This window comes from Lytechinus pictus, chromosome 3 (assembly GCF_037042905.1).
Source record: "Lytechinus pictus isolate F3 Inbred chromosome 3, Lp3.0, whole genome shotgun sequence".
Lineage (NCBI taxonomy): Eukaryota > Metazoa > Echinodermata > Echinoidea > Temnopleuroida > Toxopneustidae > Lytechinus > Lytechinus pictus.
In genome coordinates this window covers 37,697,226-37,719,839 of record NC_087247.1, presented here as the reverse complement: position 1 = coordinate 37,719,839, position 22,614 = coordinate 37,697,226, and the positions used below count along the sequence as shown (strand labels likewise).

The following is a 22,614-nucleotide window of genomic DNA, read 5'->3' as shown; positions in this document are numbered from 1 at the left end:
ACCTTTTCGGATATTAAAGCCTTTAATGTCGACACCGGGGCTTGTAAAGAAAGGCTACAAATGGGTCTGTGTTGGGGCAGGGCGGGCAGGAAACAAATATATCGAGTGTACCGCACTCGCAATGTAGGATATTTGGGCGAATGGGAGGGGACAAAGATTGTACCGGCTATCCCTCCCCTTGGTTACGCCATCTGAAGGACATTGGAGCATGAGTTAGAGAAGACGCAATATACGTGCATGAGAACCTGAGATGCATTCCCTTCTCATCCCTCAGACTCCTCTGCTATATTTATATCGATAGGCGGGAAAAAGTAATCATTTGGTGGGGAATTTTTATCAGTGTCCTGGGGCCACAAGGTGTCTTATTGCGTGCGGGTCTTAGCGTCACTAAAGTAAGGCTATACAGGGCTTCAGGGGACATACCCCTATAAAGTTACGCTATACCACATTAACACAGCGCTCAAGGGTCGCACCTTTCGCACCGATCACTTCGTTTGAAAATATTTTCATATGCACGCAGGAACGAAAGGCATACTACTATGTTTTCTTATTTGACGATTCATTCATGTTTTCTCAAGAGAAAGCTATCTATTTTTCGCCTCGTGGAACGTGCTCTGATTGAAACTGTATTTTTTGGAATGTCATGTCTGAGATACATTTAAGCAAATATTTGGCGTGTTCAATCGATCTTGTTAGTTTTTCGCGAGAATTCTTGCACCTTCTCCAACTTCCAGAGAGATCTCGCCGTGCCACAATTGAAAACTTGTGGGTACCACAAACACATATCGATCGCATGGTTATTTAACTAAACTTATTCTTAAATTCTGTCTTGTAAATCTTTTGTGCACAATCATCCTTAATTCATCTTCCTAAGTTGAACGAAAGATACATACGCAATATACAACATAGTCTGGTCAATGCCATCCATTAGATTGAAGAAAAATATAGTTAATGTTTATTTATAGATAATGGATATTCATATCCGTAAAGAATGTAGATTAAACAAAATATTTTCAATATATCATTAAATTCAAATTCATTTGGAGATTATTATGGTACGTATTAAGTTTATGTTTTTTTTTTTTTTTTGGGGGGGGGGTCATTGAGAGTGGGGTAGATCAAAATATAGTAAATAAAAAAACATAACTAATTTTTTTTTTTCATTTTGAAGAAACAATTATGATACATCCTTATACACTTTCTTATTCATTAAAATTGAACTGCGATTGACACCAATTATTTATTTCTTCATCATAAACCTGAGTTTGTTGGCTTAATTACACAATGTCCATTATAGCTAATGATCACGTATCATACCGATACCCGATTTTATATGGCAGGTACGTTATTTCTGAGAAAAGTCTAATTTAGCAATAAATATTCACTGTATGTAGTTGAAAAGAAGACTTTAATTCTAAAATTATGACGTGTTCTCCTGTCCAGGACGACTTTCACTGCATTTCGTTGTTATTCTCTTCCACACTTTGTCTACACGCAAAATTGGGCTACCGTTCAAGTGGCCCAGATAATAACTGCATATGCGACTCGCGTATATCAGTTTACCATGCCGTACTAACTTGCTACTTAGGGTCTTCAATTGAAAGTAAGTGTACCAAGTAGAAGTGGTGTTGATATCAAGCACTTTCTTCGTACTGAACTTGGGAATCTGGTGACTAAAAGGGATACCGCCCAGCTTATGTACCAAGGTTTTAAGGTGGAAAGGGTGCATAATCCTACTCATATTGATGACAGCCATTCTTAGTATGGTCGGATTTACCATGTGTCTATCGCGCGGACATCAGGGTGTGTTAGTGTCACTCCTTAGGGAACTTAAACACTTCTCCAGCTACTTTAGAAAGAAATCCTAATGCGCTCTCTTTCTTGATAAAATGAAAGCCATTGTACCACTTTTCAGCATGTTGGATCAGATGTCTTGTACCCCCTTTTGCGTAAATGTGCCAATGGGAGTGTGCTTTCGTGAATACTAATTAATTTCATACGTTTTGAATTTCTTTACACCTGCAAGCATTGTCCAAACAGACCGATTGTTACCGATACGTTAACAGTCAGTCAGCTTCTTCAGTATTTTCTTCATTCTTTCTGTGCAGTGAAATAAAATTATTAGATTTCAACTAATGAATGATGAAAGCACTATTTTTTTACCTTTTAGGTTTTTTTATAGGTTTTTTTAAACTGATTTTGTTTTCTGTAGAAAACACTATCAAATCAACAGTTTTCATAAAAGCGGGTGATATTAACGTAGACATTTACAAAATTAAGAGATGAGGACTTTTACTTTGATTATTTTATTAATTAAAGCAACCGATTTTTGTATCCTCTTTATACTATTTTCAATATTCAGATATATGTATTGCCGCTTCGGAAGTGATTTCCCGTGATCCAACGAATGCAACATTTGATAATATCGTGGAATACCTCATCAAAAAAGCGCCCAATGCCAAAGGAGCAGTGGTGTTTGCCTCCGAGACAGACGTTAGATGGTTACTTGAGGCAGTGAGGCGTGCTAATAAGACCAAGCATTTTATCATGATTGGAAGTGACGACTGGGGTACGAAACACAATGCAGTGGAGACGCAGGAACAAGCAGCAGAGGGCGCTATAACTCTTTTACCAGCTAGGACACCAGACAAAGGTAAAGATTTGTAATCTTTAATTACCATTGATCGTACTGATGCATAAGCGCAACGAAATTGCCAACTTTCTATCCTTAAAGGAGAATGAAACCCTTGAAACCAGCTGAATCCATATCAAAGAGAAAAATCAAAGAAACATATTGTTGAAAGTTTGAGGAAGATTGAATGAATAATAAGAAAGTTATGAGCATTTGAATATTGAGATCACTAATGCCATGTAGATCCTCCCATTGGCAATGCGACCAAGATCTGTGATGTCACACACGTACAACTCCCTCATTACTTTAGTACTTATTTCACTTATATTCTCACTTTTATAGAGTCTATCACAAGGTGAGGTGTTCTCTTTATGAGAGGACAAGTACAGAGGTTTCACAACATTATATCATTGACGAATCGTTTGTCATATTATGATTAGAATGAGCAAAAAGAGATGTTTTGGGGTATATTTTCAGTGTCCAAAAGGGGAGAGTTGTTCATCTGTGACATCATAGATCTTGGTCGCATTGCAAATGGGAGGATCTCCATAGCATTAGTGATCTCGACATTCAAATGCTCATAACTCTTCTATTGATAGTCCTATTTTACTCAAACTTTTGTTGATCCTATTCTTTTATTTTTCTGCTTTCACAAAAGCTTACTTGCTCCAAGAGTTTCATTCTCCTTTAAGTGTGGTCTAGTGATTAAGTATCGGCCTGTTCTTTTTCACTGGGCAGGGTATGGTTTCATTCGGATTAAGATGATCATACCTTGTGGGATATTGAACTGAGGAATGGTTGGGGGTACTGTCGTTACAATATGGACACCCTATTTAGCATTTCAAAGTGTACACTTCGAGTATGGTGTCCACCCTTTGATAGGCTTTGCAATTATTGCCTCATCAAATGCTTTTCTTTTGGTGTCTATTATTCATAAGTTATATGTCCTCTGTGGTCAATACTAGTTCAGGCATTGGTTTTCTAAGCCAGTGAACCGTGTTAGACATTATAGACCTTTATTAATTTATGATGACAGCATCTATATGAGACAAAGTGTCGATTTAATTCAATTTTATGCTTAGAGTATTTGCTACGTAATTCCTTATTACAAAAGCACTATTTTCTGTTACCTGTCAAAACAATGATTATTGATTCACAGAAGTGATGTTTGTCCAATATGATCTGTATATCACTTCTTAAATATTGCAAAGATCAAAAAGAATTCCTGAATGATGACGATATGAAGATGTGTGAGAATGGATGTGTGTTATGTATGAGATGTGTATACGTGGTGTGCGTGCACATGAGTGTGCGTAAGTGGGTGTATCTAGTTCTGCGCCAGACTGACATAAATGTCATGTATACATGTAAATCCATGAGGCATGTTACGGGTTCATTATTCAATGTTTTGCATGTGCTTGTTTTTTTTTGTGCTAGATAATCGATTTCGGAAATGGACATAAATTAAGTCTTGTGTGAACCAGTCTAACTTAAAAGTATTGAAATGCCCTGAATGAGATTACTTTTAGACTATAGGGTATACGTGTGGTTATTCCCCCTGAGGTTCTGAGCAGGAAATCTTGTTATCGCGTTGAAGAAATATATCTTGCTTGATAAAGGTGTTACTGTGTTATTAAATATAATAAATAGATTATGAATTCATACCGTATTCAACAATTTGAAACACTTTCTATGTCGCATGATTTTATTCGATTGCGTAGAATGAAAACAAATGGCTGATTGAAAACGCTGGAAGATTTACATTAGTTGGGTGGATGGGTGCGCGCGAGGGTGTTCGTGTGTGTATAAGTACAATGTGTGACCATTTACGTGTGTGTACATGTATGTGAAGTATCGAAAAGCCTAACGCCTAACTTAACATGGTTAATGATTTTATGAATGCAATTAAATGAAACTATATTATTGGTGGAAGCGATATAATTAGATGAATCATGTAACTGAACAGAAAAAGTACGGCAAAAATGCATTTTTTTTTTTACTTTAATAAGTCAAAAGGAACCTTCACAATACGTCATCAATTCGTTGAAGCAAGCACTAATTTATCAGACACATCAATACAATAAGGTAGAAAAAATGTAATTAATAATCCTATATATAAAAAAAACACAATAACAGCTTCAATAGGTAAAATTATGTCGATTACCGTGCTTGTAGTGAGAGATTACTGGTTGCTGGATGAGGTTGACAATGTTTAGGATAATATATTAATGTAGGTTTTCTAATAGGTCTGTTTGATAACAGAAAAAAACCTCCAAAGGGTGATTTGTTTCCCACACTCGCCCTCTTTACCAAACAATATTCAGAATTACTGGAGTTTACACGGCGAGCAACAGGACCTGCGAGGAGGTAGCCAAATATATTATTCGAGGTGTCTTTGGAGTATTTCTTGTAGTGGCAGAAATAAAGAAAATCCTTTCCTCGATAAAACTTAAATTTTCGCTCAATTCTCGCCCCACCTCTCTATTTAAATAATTGCAAATAATTAACATGAGGACTCTTAAAAGTTACTAATTTCCAGGCCAATATCTTTATGCTAAATGTCATATTAATGTTCTCCCAATTTTTTTTTCGGTGACAACCCCAACCAAATTAGTTGCAGATACCATCATTAACACAGATAAACATTTGACCTAGACTTTAATAGACCTATTAAGAAAGGGAATTTTCGATCTTGTCCGTTCTCAGCAGGTCTTATCATCAAGTCCTTGGTGAATTAGGGTCATACAACTACATTACTATAGACGACCTACATCAGTGGCGTTAATGTTTTCTCTCTTCCTCCCGACCCAATCCTCTCCTTTACCCCCCCCCCCCTCCTTCCCTCGTTCTCTCTTGATTTCTCCTTCCTTACATCAATTTGTCTATTTCCTTCTTCTTCCAGGTTTCGACAGTTATTTCACATCTCTGAACCCGTTGAATCACAGCAACTTCTGGTTCAAACAGTTTTGGGAGAGGACCTTCCACTGTTCATTCAACCCGATCAGGGTCAAACGTGAAGAGGCTTCGTTCGTTCCCACTGCCCAAACTATAACCGAATGTACAGGTACGACCACACAAATATACTTTTTTTCTTCTCTACTCAGGAGGACCCAAAGGAAGTCTTACTGGCTGGCGAAATTTAAAAAAAAATGCTGCATAGTTTATGTTACAGTGCACACCTCTGGGATATTGTATTGATCATCAGAAAATAATTACGGGGGCTCATATTTTTGTACTTCTATCCCTTCATAAGTATATCGACAGAAATCTGACATTTGAATATATATATATTCAGAAGTGGCCCTTAGCAGAAACAAAAGTTTGGTTGCAGATATAAGCCTACTCGTTATAACATAATAAAGATGAAAATGATGATTATGAATGAGATGCGCATTCGTGTTAATTTTGATGAAATTACCAATTGCAGAAGAAGCTTGAATTTGATATAATTCTTTAGATGTATAGTGATTTCAAAGCTACACCAATCTACATGTGTGTCATAATCAAACTTAACGCTTTTTTAAGGACAACTTGGAGGGCAACAAAGAACAGCAATATAGAACCTGAAAAAAGATGTGGTAGGATTAGACTGAAAATGCCAGGCTATATATATTACTAAAGGAAAACCACAATATCATTTAGGAAGCCATGTAAATGAGTGACGTTGAATTCTTGAGTAGAAAATATGCTCTAACAATATATTTGGAAACATGTTGTTCAGTTAGAGGGTTAGTGCATTCTTCCGTATCTTATGAGTTATGAGTTACTCAAGCCGAAGTATATTGTGTATGATTATTTCTGCATGTCATATTGCAGTGACTGGCTGATTAATTGGCCAAATACATTGAGCGGTGTAGCACTTCTAAAAATCTGCCGTCAGAACAGTTCTCGACTTTCTTTTGGAATCCCCGCTATTCCTGATCGATCTACTTTAGCAGCGAGCAAGCGGGAATGTACTACGTTCGAATGATAGGCATCGAAGAAATTTGCTTCCTCAAGATGAGGAATTAATTTTAACAAAATATAGAGGGAAATGGAAATGAAATAGTCAGTGGAATAGAAATTTCATCTCATTGCTTCACGCAATTACCGCGCGCACGTACGTTGGAGGTGGATTTTTGTCGTTTGAAACCTACCCATGTGGAGTGACGTCTTGTTTATTTGATATGTTATTCAAAGAGGGCCCATTGATTTTGTCAGCCGGCCTCTCCCATTAGTTTCAATTTTCTTTCGAGCTTGATTTCAAAGACCGACCTTCCTGGAGACACATGGCTTAAAGGTATACATGTATAATCAAGTCAAATGTAAATCACCGTCGTTCCTGCTTACCTGTTTCCTTTTAGAAGTAACGAGAATATGTTGACGCATTAGAACATTCAAAACCTCAAACAGGGCGAAAATTGCCTAAATACAGAAGAGTTCAAAGTTCCTGACTTTGAACTTAGGGTTGTGGGTTCGAATACAAGCCATGATGTAATTTCTTTCTGCAAGAAATCATTCCAGGTGATGTAAATTGGTACCCGGCACTGGCAGGAATTTGTTTCTTGAAATGAAATTTCGCTGTAAAAGGCACGCCAAGCTAAATCCAGTAAGATCATATCCATTGTGTCTTTGGAAATACATAGAAGCCTTAAATGGTACATAATGCGCTATACAAGAACTGATCGAATTATCATTATTACTATTTTATTATTTTTTCATTGTTATTACTGTTATTATTACTTTTATTATCATTATTATTGTAATTAATATTACTCCATTTATAATGATATGTTATACGATATAATATGTCATTTGGAAATTGCCAATTGTAAAACCATATTTCATCAAACACTTGAAACCATATTTCATCAAACACATGACTCTTCATGATCCACAACAAAACTGAAAAAAATGAATAGAGCAATCATGAAATAAATAACCTCAGTCATACGAAGGCCATAATCAGGCAATGTTCACACATTACATGTTGGTAACTGAACATTCATTAGCTAAACTGAAAATTGTTGAAGGGCTCCAATTATTTCAAGGAGTACTTAACTTGTATAAACGATGTCTTGGTACCGAGAATAGGATAATTGGTGTTGGGTCATCTCAATGGAATACCAATTATAGGGCGAGGACAGAAATATTCGGAGGAAGGGGTAATACCTCCTTGGAAGAATTGAAACGCAAACTGGACATCACAGGCTAACCTACATTCTTCCAATATTTTCGGCGCCATCTATCTGTTTGATTAATGAGACGTAAGACAGTATTTTGTAACCAAGGATTGCCTCGCTGTAGGTTACACTTTCATTCCATTACAAAGAATCCCCAAGGCAATATAAGATACTGCGTAATAACCCAAGTATATTGCTATCATATCATTATTCTATGGATTGAAAAAAATATCATGATCGATTAGACAAACTTTCGTCGAAATATAGAAACATCCAAAACGTGCAAAAAAAAGTTAAGTAGCAACGCATGCAAACAGTTAATAAAGAAATATATCACCCTGCCGAATACTCAGTCATTGAACAAAAAACAAGATTCTGCTCACAGATAGACATAGATAATGTGATTTTTTTAAAGCTCTTTGAAAGGTAATAATTATATTTTACCGGGGATTTTTCAGGGAGTAGTAAAGTAATAGATTAGTAAGCGATAGATATTAACGACAAAAAGTTCCTATTTTTATCTCTGTTTTGATTACCTTTGGGTTTTACAGAAAATGTGCCTCTTTTACACGTCCTACTGTTCTGCAAAGCTCCAAACAAATTTGATTTTCAATTCCTTTTCTATGAAATTGTTTATGCTAATTATCTTTAGAAATATCTGTCTAATGGATTCAAATATATTTTAATTTTCTACTCCGTTCTGTACAAAACGGAATTAAACAAGTAACACAATATTTAACAAACTCTCTGTATGTAATTTAACACACTGAAACGAAAGATTATAAGAATGAATAACCTTTGCATCTTTTTTTTTGCACAGGGACCGAGGTTCTGACGCCAGAGGTTTACGAACAGGAAGGTAAAGTGGCGTTTGTCATTGATGCCACCTACGCACTAGCCCATGCCCTGCACAGGATGCAACGAGAGCTGTGTAACGGGACGGACGGGATATGTAGTACGGTGACCCAAGGTGTTGACGGCGCAAAGTATCTCAACTATCTCAAAGACATTGCTTTCGAAGGTATTGTCGAGTTTCAAGATAGATTTACAACATCTGCCGCTTTCGTGCGTAATCTACCCACCCCTGAGCGTACTCCACTATATACTTAAAGACAGGGCAAGATTAGAGGGGGTGAAAGAAGAGTGCATTGGTGCTTCTGAGGACGGACGAGTAGCGTTGGTTAAACATAGTGAACAACAATGACGAGCCTCCTCCTCCATCATATCCATATGCATAAACACAACTTTTTAACGGAAAAATAACCGTGACGAATTCCGTGTTGTTAAACGTGCCCTATTTGTTCCATTTAACATCCATGGACGTATACGCAGCTGGGGAAGGGGAGCAGGATTCGTAGTCCCCCCCCCCCCCATCTCCCAAAAGACTTATACATATATATATATATATATATATATATATATATATATATATATCTATATAAATATATATATATATATATATATATAGAATCTAGTTGATTAGCTTTGGGATTTTAATTTTTCTTAGGGTTGTAGAATCTATTGCAATCGTAGCAGCAGCCTCCTTTTTTTTTCTTGTCTATCCTTATACCTGAATGACCTTAGTGCTATCGCCCTATGACGTAAATATCGCCAAGTGAATACCATCAATACAAATTAGTGGGTTTTCCCACAAAAGATATTACTGATCCAATTTGTACTCCCCGATGAGAATGGTCGATTTTTTCCAATCTCCATTGATTACGTGGACATATGAGAAATTATACTTGTTTATTGATAAAGCTCCAAACACGATTGATTTGCATCGAGAGTAACATTTCCGATTTAACTATATGTTTTAGACTGATATTCAATTAATTATGTTCAAACTACATAAAAAATACACTGTTATACCAAATCAGGTATAACCAGTGGCGGAGCACAAGCCGACTTCAAATTGATTGATGGATAGACATAGATAGATAAATAGACGACAGATAGATAGATATATTTTTTAAGGAAAACAGGCAGTTGGTTCATCATTATTGAGATGTAATAAATATGTATGTCTGTGTATGGTAGCTCAATAAAGCCAAACTGAACATAATCATTAAGAAACTACATTTGATAATAGCGTCAAAACAAAGATATTTATATCACGGGCGACTTTGAATATTGATCTATCACTTCTCTATACTACACTCGGCCAACATTTCACAAATTTATTATCATTTTATAAATAAACCTACTAAAATCGCAAACATATCCAATACAATACTTGATAATATTTGTTCTAATGCACTTGATAATGAAAAGTAATGGAACAATTTACTATGATATTTTAGGCCATCTGCCTGTTTTGCAATGTATCCAAATGATAAACGCCTACTCCAAGCTAGTGATAAAGTAAACATAATGCGACGGAAAGAAACCCATCAAAATATAGATTCCATGAAGGTAGATTTAGCTGAAGAATCTTTGCATTATATTTACTTTGAACAAAATGTTAATGCCTCTCCTCAAATGAGCCATTAATAAAAATCAAATCAAATAAAAAGAAGAACAAACAACCTTGAATTACCCAAAATATAATCAAATCCATATTTACTCGAAATAAATCTTATAAAATATCCATAAAATCGCCTACAACTCAAAATAAAGAATAAATACAAGAAATACCGAAATAAATTAACATCAATAATCCACCTAGCTCGCAAATCTTACTTTCTGATCAAATTGAAAATAATAAAGATAATAATTATACATTATGGAAATCTATTAAAAATATTAGGTAAGAAAAAGAAACATATGAAGACGTTAAGTCTCTAGAAAATGGTCAATACGTGCAAGACCCGAGTGATGTTGTTAATGCATCTAATAACTTCTTCAATGATATTGGCCCAAACCAAGCTTAAAAAATAATATCTAATGATATTGACTTTTTCGAATACTTGTACGATTTTCCAGAACATTCTTAATATTTAATCCAACAAATACTAATGAGATTTTTGTGGGCATGATGGAATAAGTGTCTATCTATTGAAACAAATAATTTATATTATAGCCTCCCCGTTATCGCATATTTTCAATCGATCTCTTGTATTTTTTCCGATCTACTGAAAATTGCAAAAATAATTCAAATAAATAAGATGATCCATGTCTTATCTCAAACTATCAACCTAATCATTTGTTACCGAGTGGTTCTAAAATACTTAAGAGAATAGTTTATAAGCGGTTATTCATGTATTCTTTTTCAAACAGTGATAACTTGTTGATTCCTAATCAATACGGTTTCAGAGATAATCACTCAACGGATCTGGTATATTTACAACTATATGACAAAATTTCTGATTCTCTTTATAAAAAGGAACACGCTATTGTGATTTTTTATGGATTTCTCGAAAGCATTTGATAAAATAAGTCATCACATCATTACGTTTTACTTTGTAAAATGAAGTGATGGAGTCAGAGGGTGGGTCTCGCTTGATTTAAAAATTACTTAAGCAATCGACGCCATTATGCTTGTTTCAAATCTAAATCATCTAATATTTGCACGTTGAAATGTGAAGTATCACAATGATCTATTTTAGGGCCCATGTTTTTCATATATATGAATTACATTGTGAATGTATCTAGAGAATTATCATATATTTTATTTGCAGATGATACAAATGTATTCTATTCACAAAAAGACTGAAATATACTTATTTATCTTACTACAACATAGTATGGGGGTATAGCAGTAAGTCGAAAATAGAAATAATATTTCGTCTTAAAAAAGCACTTCGCATCTGTACACATGCATATTACATGGCACATACTGATCCAATATTTCACAACTTAAAAGACCTTGAAAATTTAGGATATTACATACCGAACAGCCATATTTATGTAAAAATTTTCAAATAATACTCATCCAACGCGTCATTAAAAAAATATCCACCTAACCAACCCCAGAATATTGCTCACTAATGAGACAATACGACACATAACAGTCTGTGTCTCTTATCTCTTTCAAAGCTTCATTGAAAAAGTTTTTTATATCTAAGTACACATAAATGTATCACCTGCACTCACCCACTTACTAACTCGCACTTTTTTAGCCATAATTACTTTATCTTATCCCCCACCAAGTTTTCTAAATTTTAATATTTTATATTTCGTGACATCATTTTATTAATATACATGTATACTAGTATATATATACAGTGCGTATCAAAAAAAAGTTTACAGTTTGAAAAAGCCCTGGGAATTAAAAAATATACAACATGTGGGTAATTTTTTTCACATATAATCTTGGGTTTGGGTCTCATCTATCCAATGAAAATAAAAGTTTTGACAGAATGTTACACTTGAGTGAGAACTGTCCATTTTTGTAAAGCTCGCAGAAATCTGTTTGCGCAGAAATGCTCGTTTTCACGCTGTGTCAAGGGGAAAGGGCGAAATCAAACTTACCAAGCATGCGAACCATTTCTCATACATTTCCCTTGCACTTTTAGTCAATTGAAATAAAACGGATACATTCAAGCATTTTGTAACAATTTTGCCACCCAAATTGAAATTTCAACACTTAGTAAGCACAAACTTTACCCTTTTTGTGCCAGCTGGATCGGAGAAAATAAATCAATCTGAACAAAAGTTTATATCAAACATCTCCAGCATTTTTTCATTAAGGTTTTATCATTCAAAGTGGGTTTAAATTTCATTTTTCATTTAATACTTAATTCTCTACACTTTTTCTAAGCTTGACAATGATTAACAAAATTAAAATCAAGCTTAAGCCATTTCATGTAAATCACAGCTCAGTGTAAAGCAAATATCGTCACGATGGCCTTGGTGTGTGGGGGAGTGGGGTGGGGCGCAATGCACTCTTCGAAGTGTTTTGGGCAAAGGAACATGTTAAGAAAGGTAAAAGATATCTTCAAATCAATTTTACTAGCTAAATTCCACGTGTTCTTCATGATTAAGGTCTACCTTTATTCGTATAACTATTTCAAAGTTCTGCGCAAATCATTTTTCACTAACTTTTCAAAAGTAAATGGTGCTCACTCGAGCAGAAATATTTTTCGACAGTTATATCGTCATTTGCTTAAATGGATCTGTACCAATGTTAAAATGTGGAAAAATCTTCAGGATATTACAAATTTATAATTTTACAGGATTTTTTCTAAGTGTAAACTTTTTTTGATACGCACTGTATAGTGCATTACGCTTTCAATGTAGCCCTCCCTCCTGGCTGCTATTGTTTCAAACAGTTTCCTGCTCATTATAGCTGGCCCCTGCATTTTTTACCCAACTTACTATTTTACATGCTTTGTTAAGTTTATTATACAGTTTTGAGTCTTATAAATTATCTATCTTTTCGATTGTCACACACACAAAAAATGTATTCATTTATATCATTGCTATTGTATGAATCTGTTAGTTTATTGATTTATGAATAAAATGCAGAAACTCCTTCCAAACTCCTCCCCCTCCCCTCTAGCCAATCGTGATATGCTTTCCCGGTTATATATTTCATTTATTGACGAAGAATCCTAATTTACTGTACTTCAAAGGAAAACAGTGTAGATAAATTAAATCAAGTGAGCACCAGTTATCATCTGGGAAGGAGCAAAAAAAATAAAAGAAGTAATGATTCTTTAGTGACATCGTCATGCCCATTGGTATACTCTTTTAGCGGGAATAATCCATAGGTATTCGTAATGTACTTTAATATTTTCTATATTCTAACATGTTTGGGGAAATGTTTCATAAATAATCATAATTATGGGTTTGGTTACTTGCAGGTAGCAGTGGTGAGGTACGGTTTAACAAAGATGGCGACAGACCCGGAAGTTACGATTTGTACCAGTACCAGAGGATTGATAATCATTACAAGTACGTGCCAATAGGGTCATGGAGAAGCGGATTCCTAAGACTCAACACAACCAATCTGAATTGGGGAGACAAATCACCAAGCAACCGGATACCAGGATCTGTGTGTTCATTACCCTGCGCGCAAGACCACATCAGGAAAAAGCGCGAAGGCGACGAATGTTGCTGGGTCTGCACCAAATGTGAGTATCAGCAGTACCGCCACGATGAATGGACGTGCAGAAACTGCTCTCAGGGTTCACTCCCTAACGAGAACCGTACAGGATGTGATGATATTGTTATTGAGTATCTACACTGGTCGTCACCCTGGGCCATTGTCCCCGTGGCCATGTCTATTATCGGGATTCTCAGTACCATGTATGTCATTGCGGTGTTCGTCTACTACAACGACACACCGGTAATACGAGCATCAGGTCGAGAGCTGTGCTACGTACTTCTTGTCGGTATCCTCCTCACCTTCATCACACCCTTCACCATCATCTCTCGACCATCCACCTTTACTTGCTGTCTCCGCCGCATCATCCTGGGGCTCTCTGTTGTCATCTCCTATTCCGCGCTCTTTACCAAAACAAACCGCGTCTACAGAATATTTAACAGCGGAAAGCGTTCTGTCAAGAGACCTCGCTACACTAGTCCACGGTCCCAGTTGGTCATCTGCTCGCTTTTAGTATCAGTCCAGGTGATTGGTGTGGTCGTGTGGTTGATACTCGTCCCACCACAAACTGAAAAACACTATCCTTCGTGGAACAAAGTCATTCTTGACTGTAGTGTCACAGACTTTGCAACTTCACTCTCGTTAGCATATGCAATGCTTCTTGTACTTTTATGCACATTATATGCCTTCATGACTCGTAAAATGCCGGAAAATTTCAATGAAGCCAAATTTATCGCTTTTACAATGTACACGACATGCATCATGTGGTCGGCCTTTATTCCAATTTATCTTGGTACTTCGGCAACAGATTATAAGGTAGGTATACAAATATCTATGTTGGCATTGTTGTGTAGCATCTTCAATCATTAAACTAGAGAGATGCTCTTCACTTAATATAATCCCCCTCCCCAAATCTATTATGGATTTGTAATAAAAACGGGATCCGCGTTCCTTTCTTTTCTGCTTTGTAACAATGTGATATGTCACTTTTCATATTATAGCCAACGAGGACATGTAAGGCAAACACAAAATTCGTATCTAATTTCATCATGTTTTTGGTTAAAATGTACACTTTTTTTCAAATTTGAAAAATGCTCTTTAAAAGAGTCATCCTGCGAGTAGTGATCTTCAGTGCCATACGACAAAAGGAAACCAGTTTAGTGTTACACAACTGGTATGCAGTTAAAGAGTGATAATTTGGTGTTTATATAAACTATTTCTAGAGCAAATCAAAAGAAAGTCTAAAACCACAGGTCTTAAAGAAACCAGAATGTACGTCATTCTATTTCTTAGAGCCCTTAGGGAATGCAGAATAAGACATGGCATCATAAATCTGTGAGAATGATTCGCTAACTTTTATTTCTGTTTTGAGAAACCGAACGTCCGCTTAGTATGTAAATGACTTTGACGCCTCTGAGAAAGTTTAGACGACAACCGAGGATGGTTAGTCTGGTTATCATGATTGTCGTGTAAACATGTCTTTCAGTTTGTATTCTACTCGCTCTTACTATAAACTCATGACTCTGTTTCGTATCTTCCCTCTTCAGTCCGCGCATCCCCTCCCCTTATCCCCCCTCTCTCTCTCAGTTTCTCACACTCTGATTAGTGTCTCACACTCCGTCCGTTTCCTTCTTCACTACGTTTCCTTTTCACTATCTATTCTGAACAATATTTTTATTTTCCGTTTATTGTACGAATTCCATACAGATGTAAAAAGTATTGTGTTTGTCATATCAAAATATATCCCATTAAGTGTAAATATTCATAATTTATAATTTTTTGGGATTTCTTTTAATGTATTTATCTTTTGACCATAGAAATGTCTAAAACAAAAATTAGATCAACATTAAAAAGATATGAGGAATATCTAATTTCAAAATGCTCGATTAATCACATTATAATGTTTGACGCAATCTTGATCATCTCAGATCCACGCATCGAAAGTTTTCGAAGTTTTCTTCATTTTCAACCCTTGTAATATTCATTCAGTACCTTAAGTGTATGAGAGTGTCTGATTTAAGCAGTTCCTTATTTTTATATTGAATTATTATTTTCATATAGGACAGATTTAGCGCTAAGCCACTTATAAATGCCATTATTATTATTATAATTTGGGGTAACATTTTTTTCTTCTTTTTCTTATAAAATTCTGTAGATTCAACAAATGCTCCTGTGCCTCTCCATCATCATCAGCGCAGCTGTGACTCTCGGCTGCATATTCGCGCCAAAAGTTTACATCGTGGTACTTGCTCCCCATAAAAACAAGAAACCGACGGGTACCATGGTGATGAATAGTCGGGTCCGTTCGGCGTGTGGGTCAGCAGAAAACACTTGTAGACCCAATGGCGAGATGAAGCCACGCCCTGTTTTGACCACGGCGCCAACGTCGAATACAACCTCATCAGGTATAGGTAATGCACCTCAAAGTATTCGGGTTCAAGATTAGCTTGATTTGTGTGTGTGCGTGTGTCTGTTAGAATGCTTCAACAACCTTTAACATTATCTGTATGATTGAACCACTGAATGAGCTCATAAATACCCACACCACACTGTTCGCTGATCAGAATCACCTTTAATGCACATACACACACACACTAGCTTGCACACACTGATCATTCCACCTCTTGGAGCGATATCTTTTGCACTTTCACCTTCCGCAGAACTTCAGAACTAAAGGGATATTGGAGGGTCATCATGACTGTGTTTGTCTATATGTACTAAGCTGACAATAGGAGCACGACAATTAATGGAGAACTGCTTCTGCAAAGATCTTTTCTCGTGTTGCACTTCACATACGGTTTAGAATTCTGCAATATAATTTGGAAAGCAAACAACCAATCAGGTATACTACGGATCCAATAAGCAGATACAAACATAACTGGCTTTAACATTTGAAATCTGATTTGGTGTTTTTTTTTACTTTTTTGGCAGGATATTTACTTTGGCTGCTTTCGAATATATCTTTTCTTAGGACTTAAAAGCATGCACATTCGCTTTCTCTAACAGCATGAAGTATATATAAATGCAAATGTATAGGAAAATTTTAACCCAATCGCCACACTTTCTAGCAATACAAAAACAATCTTGAAATATAATCAGCATGTTGTTCCCAAAACCTTTCTGTAAGAGGCATTGTATTACATTCATCCATGATGAAACTAATTAGAAGATGGAATTCGAGTATCATTTCGGTGCAAAATAATATGGTGGACACACATTCGATAGACCTTTTGAGGAAAACTTCTGCATTAACCATCTTCTTTCCCAATACACAAACAATATTTCAATTATTCCTGGTCTTTCAGTGAAAACAAAATCTCTGAGGCATGTTGACATTCACGAAGTGCAAATGATTTGCATGTTTGATAACCCTTTATCGAGCATGATGACTTCGGGTCATAATTCTTAAAGACTGTTTTCATTTATCAGCACTTTCAGCATGTTCAGATGCACTGTTCCTGATTGCAGGGATATCTAATCATGAATGCATGTTGTGTAAATTATGAAAGCTTAGTTATAAATTTTGTTCTTATGCTTGCGCTTTTATGATTTAGTCTTTCTTCTTCCTATGTTTATTTATGTTGCAGAGTTTGACTTCAAGGCTGCTGGTTCTGATGATGAACAAACACATCTCAACAGACAAGACCTGCCATCGACGGACGTCTGACACAGCCATGCTTTTATTTATGACCAAAGACAATTGAACCAATTAAAAGTTGATTAACCCCAACAAGTGTATGAATCAGACACTTTGAATAGTGAAATGAAATAAAAAGACAAAAGACATGTCGTTACAACGTGAGAACATTTACTCACTCTGGAAAACTATGACGTCGTAATTAGGTTGATGCCATTGTGTGAAGGCGATTTAATGATCAGCAGAGATTATATACGTCTTGTGAATTACCGGTGCTCGGGATTAATGAGTTTTTCCTACATTCATCAATATGTTTTCTCAACTAGATTTTCTAAAATTCTACATAGCGGATGTATTTTTAAATATTTGAATTATCTTCTGCTGAAATCAACTCCTTGCAACATCAATCTCGCCAGTATTACGTAAAATCAGCATATATCTTTATAGACGCCTGTACAACTGTCTCATGTTTATCTAAACACCATGCATTCTGACGTTTAGCAGCACATTCGGAGGCAGTGGATATCCAAATTTTGTTAGTAACGAAAAATCAATGAAATAATAAAATTTTAAAGTGTAAAATGATCTCCAAAGACCATGCTTTGGGAATCATGATAGAGGAGATTTCATCCATTCCACATCTCAGCAGATGAGCTATCAGGACCAAGGGTTCACGAATTGATGTGGGAAAATACGCTACCTGTTACCTGCTTGCCGTTCCAAACTACTGAGCATTATCATTATGATTCACAAAATATCTCCATACGTCATCAGCATGTTTCAACCATATATTTATATGACTTTGGAATTTTTTGGAAATCTTATACCCGCTTGAATTAAACGCGTGTTCTAAGTGCCGATTCCCTTACAGTTACATACAGCGAATCAGATAGTCAGGTATGTGATTTGTGTATCAATCGCCGGATTTGAGATCAGAGAATTGAAGATCAGATCTTCAAGGAAAGAATTCGAACGTCTTCTCCAGTCATGCAAGAAATGTTGTGAAAAACGCTGTACCTTACAGGTAGGGCACCTGTGGTATAAACTAAAGTGATTAGCCTGTGTAAAAAAAAAAACAAGTGCAACAAAGACCGTCAAACATGCACCATCTACATGACTTACAATCTGAGTCTAAACAACAGCACTTTTCGTCAGATTTCCTCGATGTTGTCTGTACATTTTTTTCTTTCTACGAGGGGAAAGACTGCCATGGAATAACCTTGGAAAAACTGGAAATATATGTACTTTTTTGTTTCTTGTTTGGGGGTTTTATCAATCATCTTGAGGTCAGACAGCACACTATTATATGATCTACGTTTCCAGGAAAAGAGACCATCGTCAGTTGTTTCTACCTGCAATCTGAAGTAATGGCAGTGGATATTTATTAAAGACTATTCATGTGTTATGTCTCAATGTTGCACAACTGTCTTCATCTGATCGAATGTAAATTGCATTATTTCTCTTTCACACAAATTGTGACTTGGATTACAACGATGCTGTATGTCTAATAATAATTTATCCCCAATTTTACCGAGAGAAAAGAAATTACGGACACGGGAATTTCAGATAGTGAAGAAACAAAGTTCATATGAACTTTACAAGAATACTGAAAGTTGACGCTTGTGAAATTATTAGCTGTTCATGAGGATTTTGCCCCCCCCCCATCTATCTCTCTCTATCTCGTTGCCAGTTGTTTTTAGTGTAAAATTATGTCAGCGAAAAGTTGATGGAAATCTCTCATCTCTTTTGCTAGTTTCTAATTATTATGAATATAATTCTTATATATTTCCATTCATTTTTCTGTCGTGTTGTCAAGCAAAAGGTCTCTTTCCCTTTTCAATTTCAACTCCTCCCCTTTCTCTTTTGTCTTCTTCTATTATAGAAAAAAATAATAATGTGGCAATTTATCTGTTGTCTGCATGGCCTGTGAATGGTTATCTATACGAGTTTGATAACATTCTTCTTCGCTTTTTTTTTCATTAATATCGTTGTCACTCAATCGGAAGTAGTTTCCGCCTGCCTGCATTAACGCATGCATGAGTATAATGAATTAGATATTACTCGAATTAATTCTAGTCGAGTAGCAACAACACATTTGTTAGGAAATTTTGAATTTCGAGCCAACTATTATTGATTGCTCAACCTTATGTCATAAATGCAAGAATGGATGAAAGAATTCTAATTTGTTGCAAAACGTTATCTTTAATATGTGTTTTCCACGAATAAAAAAACCGTGCTGAGCCTGAGTGGTTCCTGTTACAACATACTCGATAAATGTTATTTCGTTTGGCAGCACGTTCACAGCGTACGGATTTGGATACATTTGTCGTTATGACGAATGGATGTAAATATAATGATGAACCAACTTTCACCACTTGAAAACATAATATATTAGCATTATAATATTCACCATTTTACGTATGTACTATCCTAATGTATGATTTTACATGACTTGTCCTTCACATTTTTAATACACTCTAAAAACTGGAGTGCTAATTTAGCTCTTAAGGAGCGTGTATAGTGACTGCACTTCGGAGTGCTGATTTTCTCGTTCAAATTTGAACTAAAAAATCAGCACTCCGAAGTGCAGTCACTATACACGCTCTTTAAGAGCTGAATTAGCACTTCGTTTTTAGAGTGTAATATGACACCAGAACGTAGGCTACATCATTAGTATTATCATGTTTAAACGAGTGGTGTATAGTCGTAATCTTCTGCATGGATGGAAATGAGAGGAAGGAAAAACTTTCGAGCATAGATGTTGTAAGAATATGAACAAACACCAAGACATCAAGAGGCAGAGGCGTCGATCCTGGGGGGGGGGGGGGGGCAAGGGGTAGTCTGCAGGCACAGACCCTGTTGAAACTTTGATCAACAAGTGCGTCTCCACGCGAAGTATAGCACATACAAAACTTGCGAGATGGCCTTCGGTACGCAAGGCATGAGTAGTCTGCAATTTCAGACTCTTTACTCGAGTGAAGGGTTAGCACAGCAGACTAGGCAAGGGGGACGATTGCCCCACCAATGAAAATATTCGGGTGACAAGCATATCGTTTTGCCCCCCCCCCCCCCAATAATTCCATAAGTAAAAAAATAATAATATTACACAGAAATCAGCAAATTAACCATGCAAACACAATATAAAATATAGTTTCTACATCTATATTACAGTACAAAATAATGATTTCTCCGCCATTCCATGATTCCATCTATCATTGCAACTTTTGTTAAGGTAGGCCCTACATTTACGCAGGAATCTCATCACATAAGCATAGAATTCTTTTCTGGCAATGAATAAACAAGAAAATGGCAAACCCCCTTTTCTATAGGCGGATCCAGGTGAGTTATGTATATCTTTGAATTAATTCTAACAAACTACTTTAAAAAAAAAACCTTTCCATGACAGTTGATCAAAAATGTCAGCTCGAGATCTGCGCTCGCATCGATTATTAGAAATATATTAACCCATGCATCCTATTCATAGTTATAAAAGTGCTTAAATGTCCAGTTTTCATGCCTTGATATCGACAAATTTCGCGCTCTCATTAGGCTTTTTAGATTAATAAATAAGATAATAATTCCTACTAATCAAATTGTCCCTTTTTTAGATTGGAATATCGACAAGTTTAGGAAGAGGAATAGGAAGATAGCCATCATTTTCATATGACATTATGTCTTTACAATATCCCGGTCCTAAATTTTAAAAATAACACTAATAATATATCAGCTCGCGCTTGCACCATTTATTCATTGCGATCCATATCCACTTCACAATTTCCCTACACAGTGCTTGAAATAGTGCATAAATTGACCCTTCTTCAGATCGGAATATTTTTTTTTCAGCTCGCGCTCGCATTATTGATTTCATTATAAAAGAAATGTATTCAGAATGCCCAGAATCCAGTCCGCATAATTAATGTAGGAAGATACCAAATTACCCATCTTTTCATGATTTCCAAAACATTAGTAGTGTCCTATTTTTAGGTCTAACTGTAAAGTTTTCCTGCTCGCGCTTCGTGTTCGCATCAATTATTTAGTTATATACCTATCTTGTTCATGATTACAAAACGTGCCTAGAATTTTCGATTTTTTTTTTTTTGGTCGGAATGACAAAAAAATTTCTGCTCGCTCTTCGCGCTCGCAAGAATTATTCAGTTACAATACGCATCTTGTTCAGGATCACAAACATTGCTAAAAATGCTCAATATTATATTTATATATATATAAACCTCTCAAAAAAGTTTGGAAATCTGAGTTTGGCCATTATTTTCTCCCAACTCCCAATTTTACACAATGCATATTTGACATCATTCAAAAGATCATTTAATTCTCTTTAGAATGATACCATGCTTATTATGATCATGCCATCACGAAAAGAGCAGGATTCAAAAGTGTTGGATGAGGTCTGAATTGAAAAGCTGCAAAACGAGCAGAAATAGTCATGAAGGGTCAATACAGAACATGATTCTTTTGTCTGTGTCAGTAGAGATAAAAATCCATTTAAATCAAGCCCCTGCTTGATTTTTTATGTTTTGTTGTGGATTATGTAGTGATGGTTCTGTGACACTAGCGTACCTAAAGGGGGGGGGGGCAGACTGCCCCCCTGACAAGTCACAACTCATGCAGGGGAGGTATCCCTGCCCCCCCCCCCCCCCGACGAGTCACAACTGATACAGGTTATGTGCCCCCTATGAACCTGAAGACCTTTTTTTTTTTTTTTTGCATGTCAAATTTTTTTGTGGTAAGAAATCCTTTATTTGTGGTCGAAGACAATTCTTTTTTTTTTTGCTTGTCAAATTTTTTCGCGGACGAAATATCCTCCAAAAAATTTGCCCCCCTTCTGGAAAATCCTAGGTACGCCAGTGTTCTGTGAGATAACACGGTTTGAGCCGTGGTTTGAAATACCCATGCATGTTTGTTGGTTTCTTATGCGTTTGCTTGTGCAGAGGTGTGTTTGATTCCATGTTAATGTTAAGGTACATAAAAACAAAAGAAACCGCTGAGAAACTCACTCATCACTACGGAAAAAAAGAGCAGTAACTCAATATTGTGTCATTTTGCAACTTTTGAATTTTGACCTTGCCCCACATTTCAAGGCACTGCACCTCTATGTGAACCATAAACATATCATGTAGGGTACCATTTTAAAGAGACTCAAATGATCTATCTATTAATATTAATTACACAATGATAT

The 22,614-nt window shown here is 36.0% G+C and overlaps 1 protein-coding gene across 2 annotated transcripts; it reads left to right on the top strand.

Annotated features, from left to right (window-relative positions):
- Positions 1 to 2,365: 2,365 nt before the first annotated feature.
- On the top strand, positions 2,366 to 19,832 carry LOC129257307 (metabotropic glutamate receptor 7-like). Of its 2 annotated transcripts, none has more exons than XM_054895601.2 (6): positions 2,366 to 2,653; positions 5,535 to 5,696; positions 8,615 to 8,815; positions 13,542 to 14,599; positions 15,939 to 16,188; positions 17,371 to 19,832. In XM_054895601.2, the coding sequence occupies exons 1-6, from the start codon at positions 2,548 to 2,550 to the stop codon at positions 17,448 to 17,450; spliced, it is 1,857 nt and encodes a 618-aa protein (XP_054751576.2). In that variant the 5' UTR covers positions 2,366 to 2,547; the 3' UTR covers positions 17,451 to 19,832. The 2 variants fall into 2 exon arrangements, with proteins under 2 accessions (XP_054751576.2, XP_063953040.1); XM_064096970.1 differs by having other exon boundaries at positions 15,939 to 16,194.
- Positions 19,833 to 22,614: the final 2,782 nt, after the last annotated feature.

Excerpts from the sequence above, each read along its gene's own strand:
- LOC129257307 (XM_064096970.1), top strand. The coding sequence starts at position 2,548 with ATGATTGGAAGTGACGACTGGGGTACGAAACACAATGCAGTGGAGACG. Across the intron at positions 5,697-8,614 it reads AACTATAACCGAATGTACAG|GGACCGAGGTTCTGACGCCA; the intron begins GTACGACCACAC and ends TTTTTTGCACAG. Across the intron at positions 8,816-13,541 it reads CAAAGACATTGCTTTCGAAG|GTAGCAGTGGTGAGGTACGG; the intron begins GTATTGTCGAGT and ends GGTTACTTGCAG.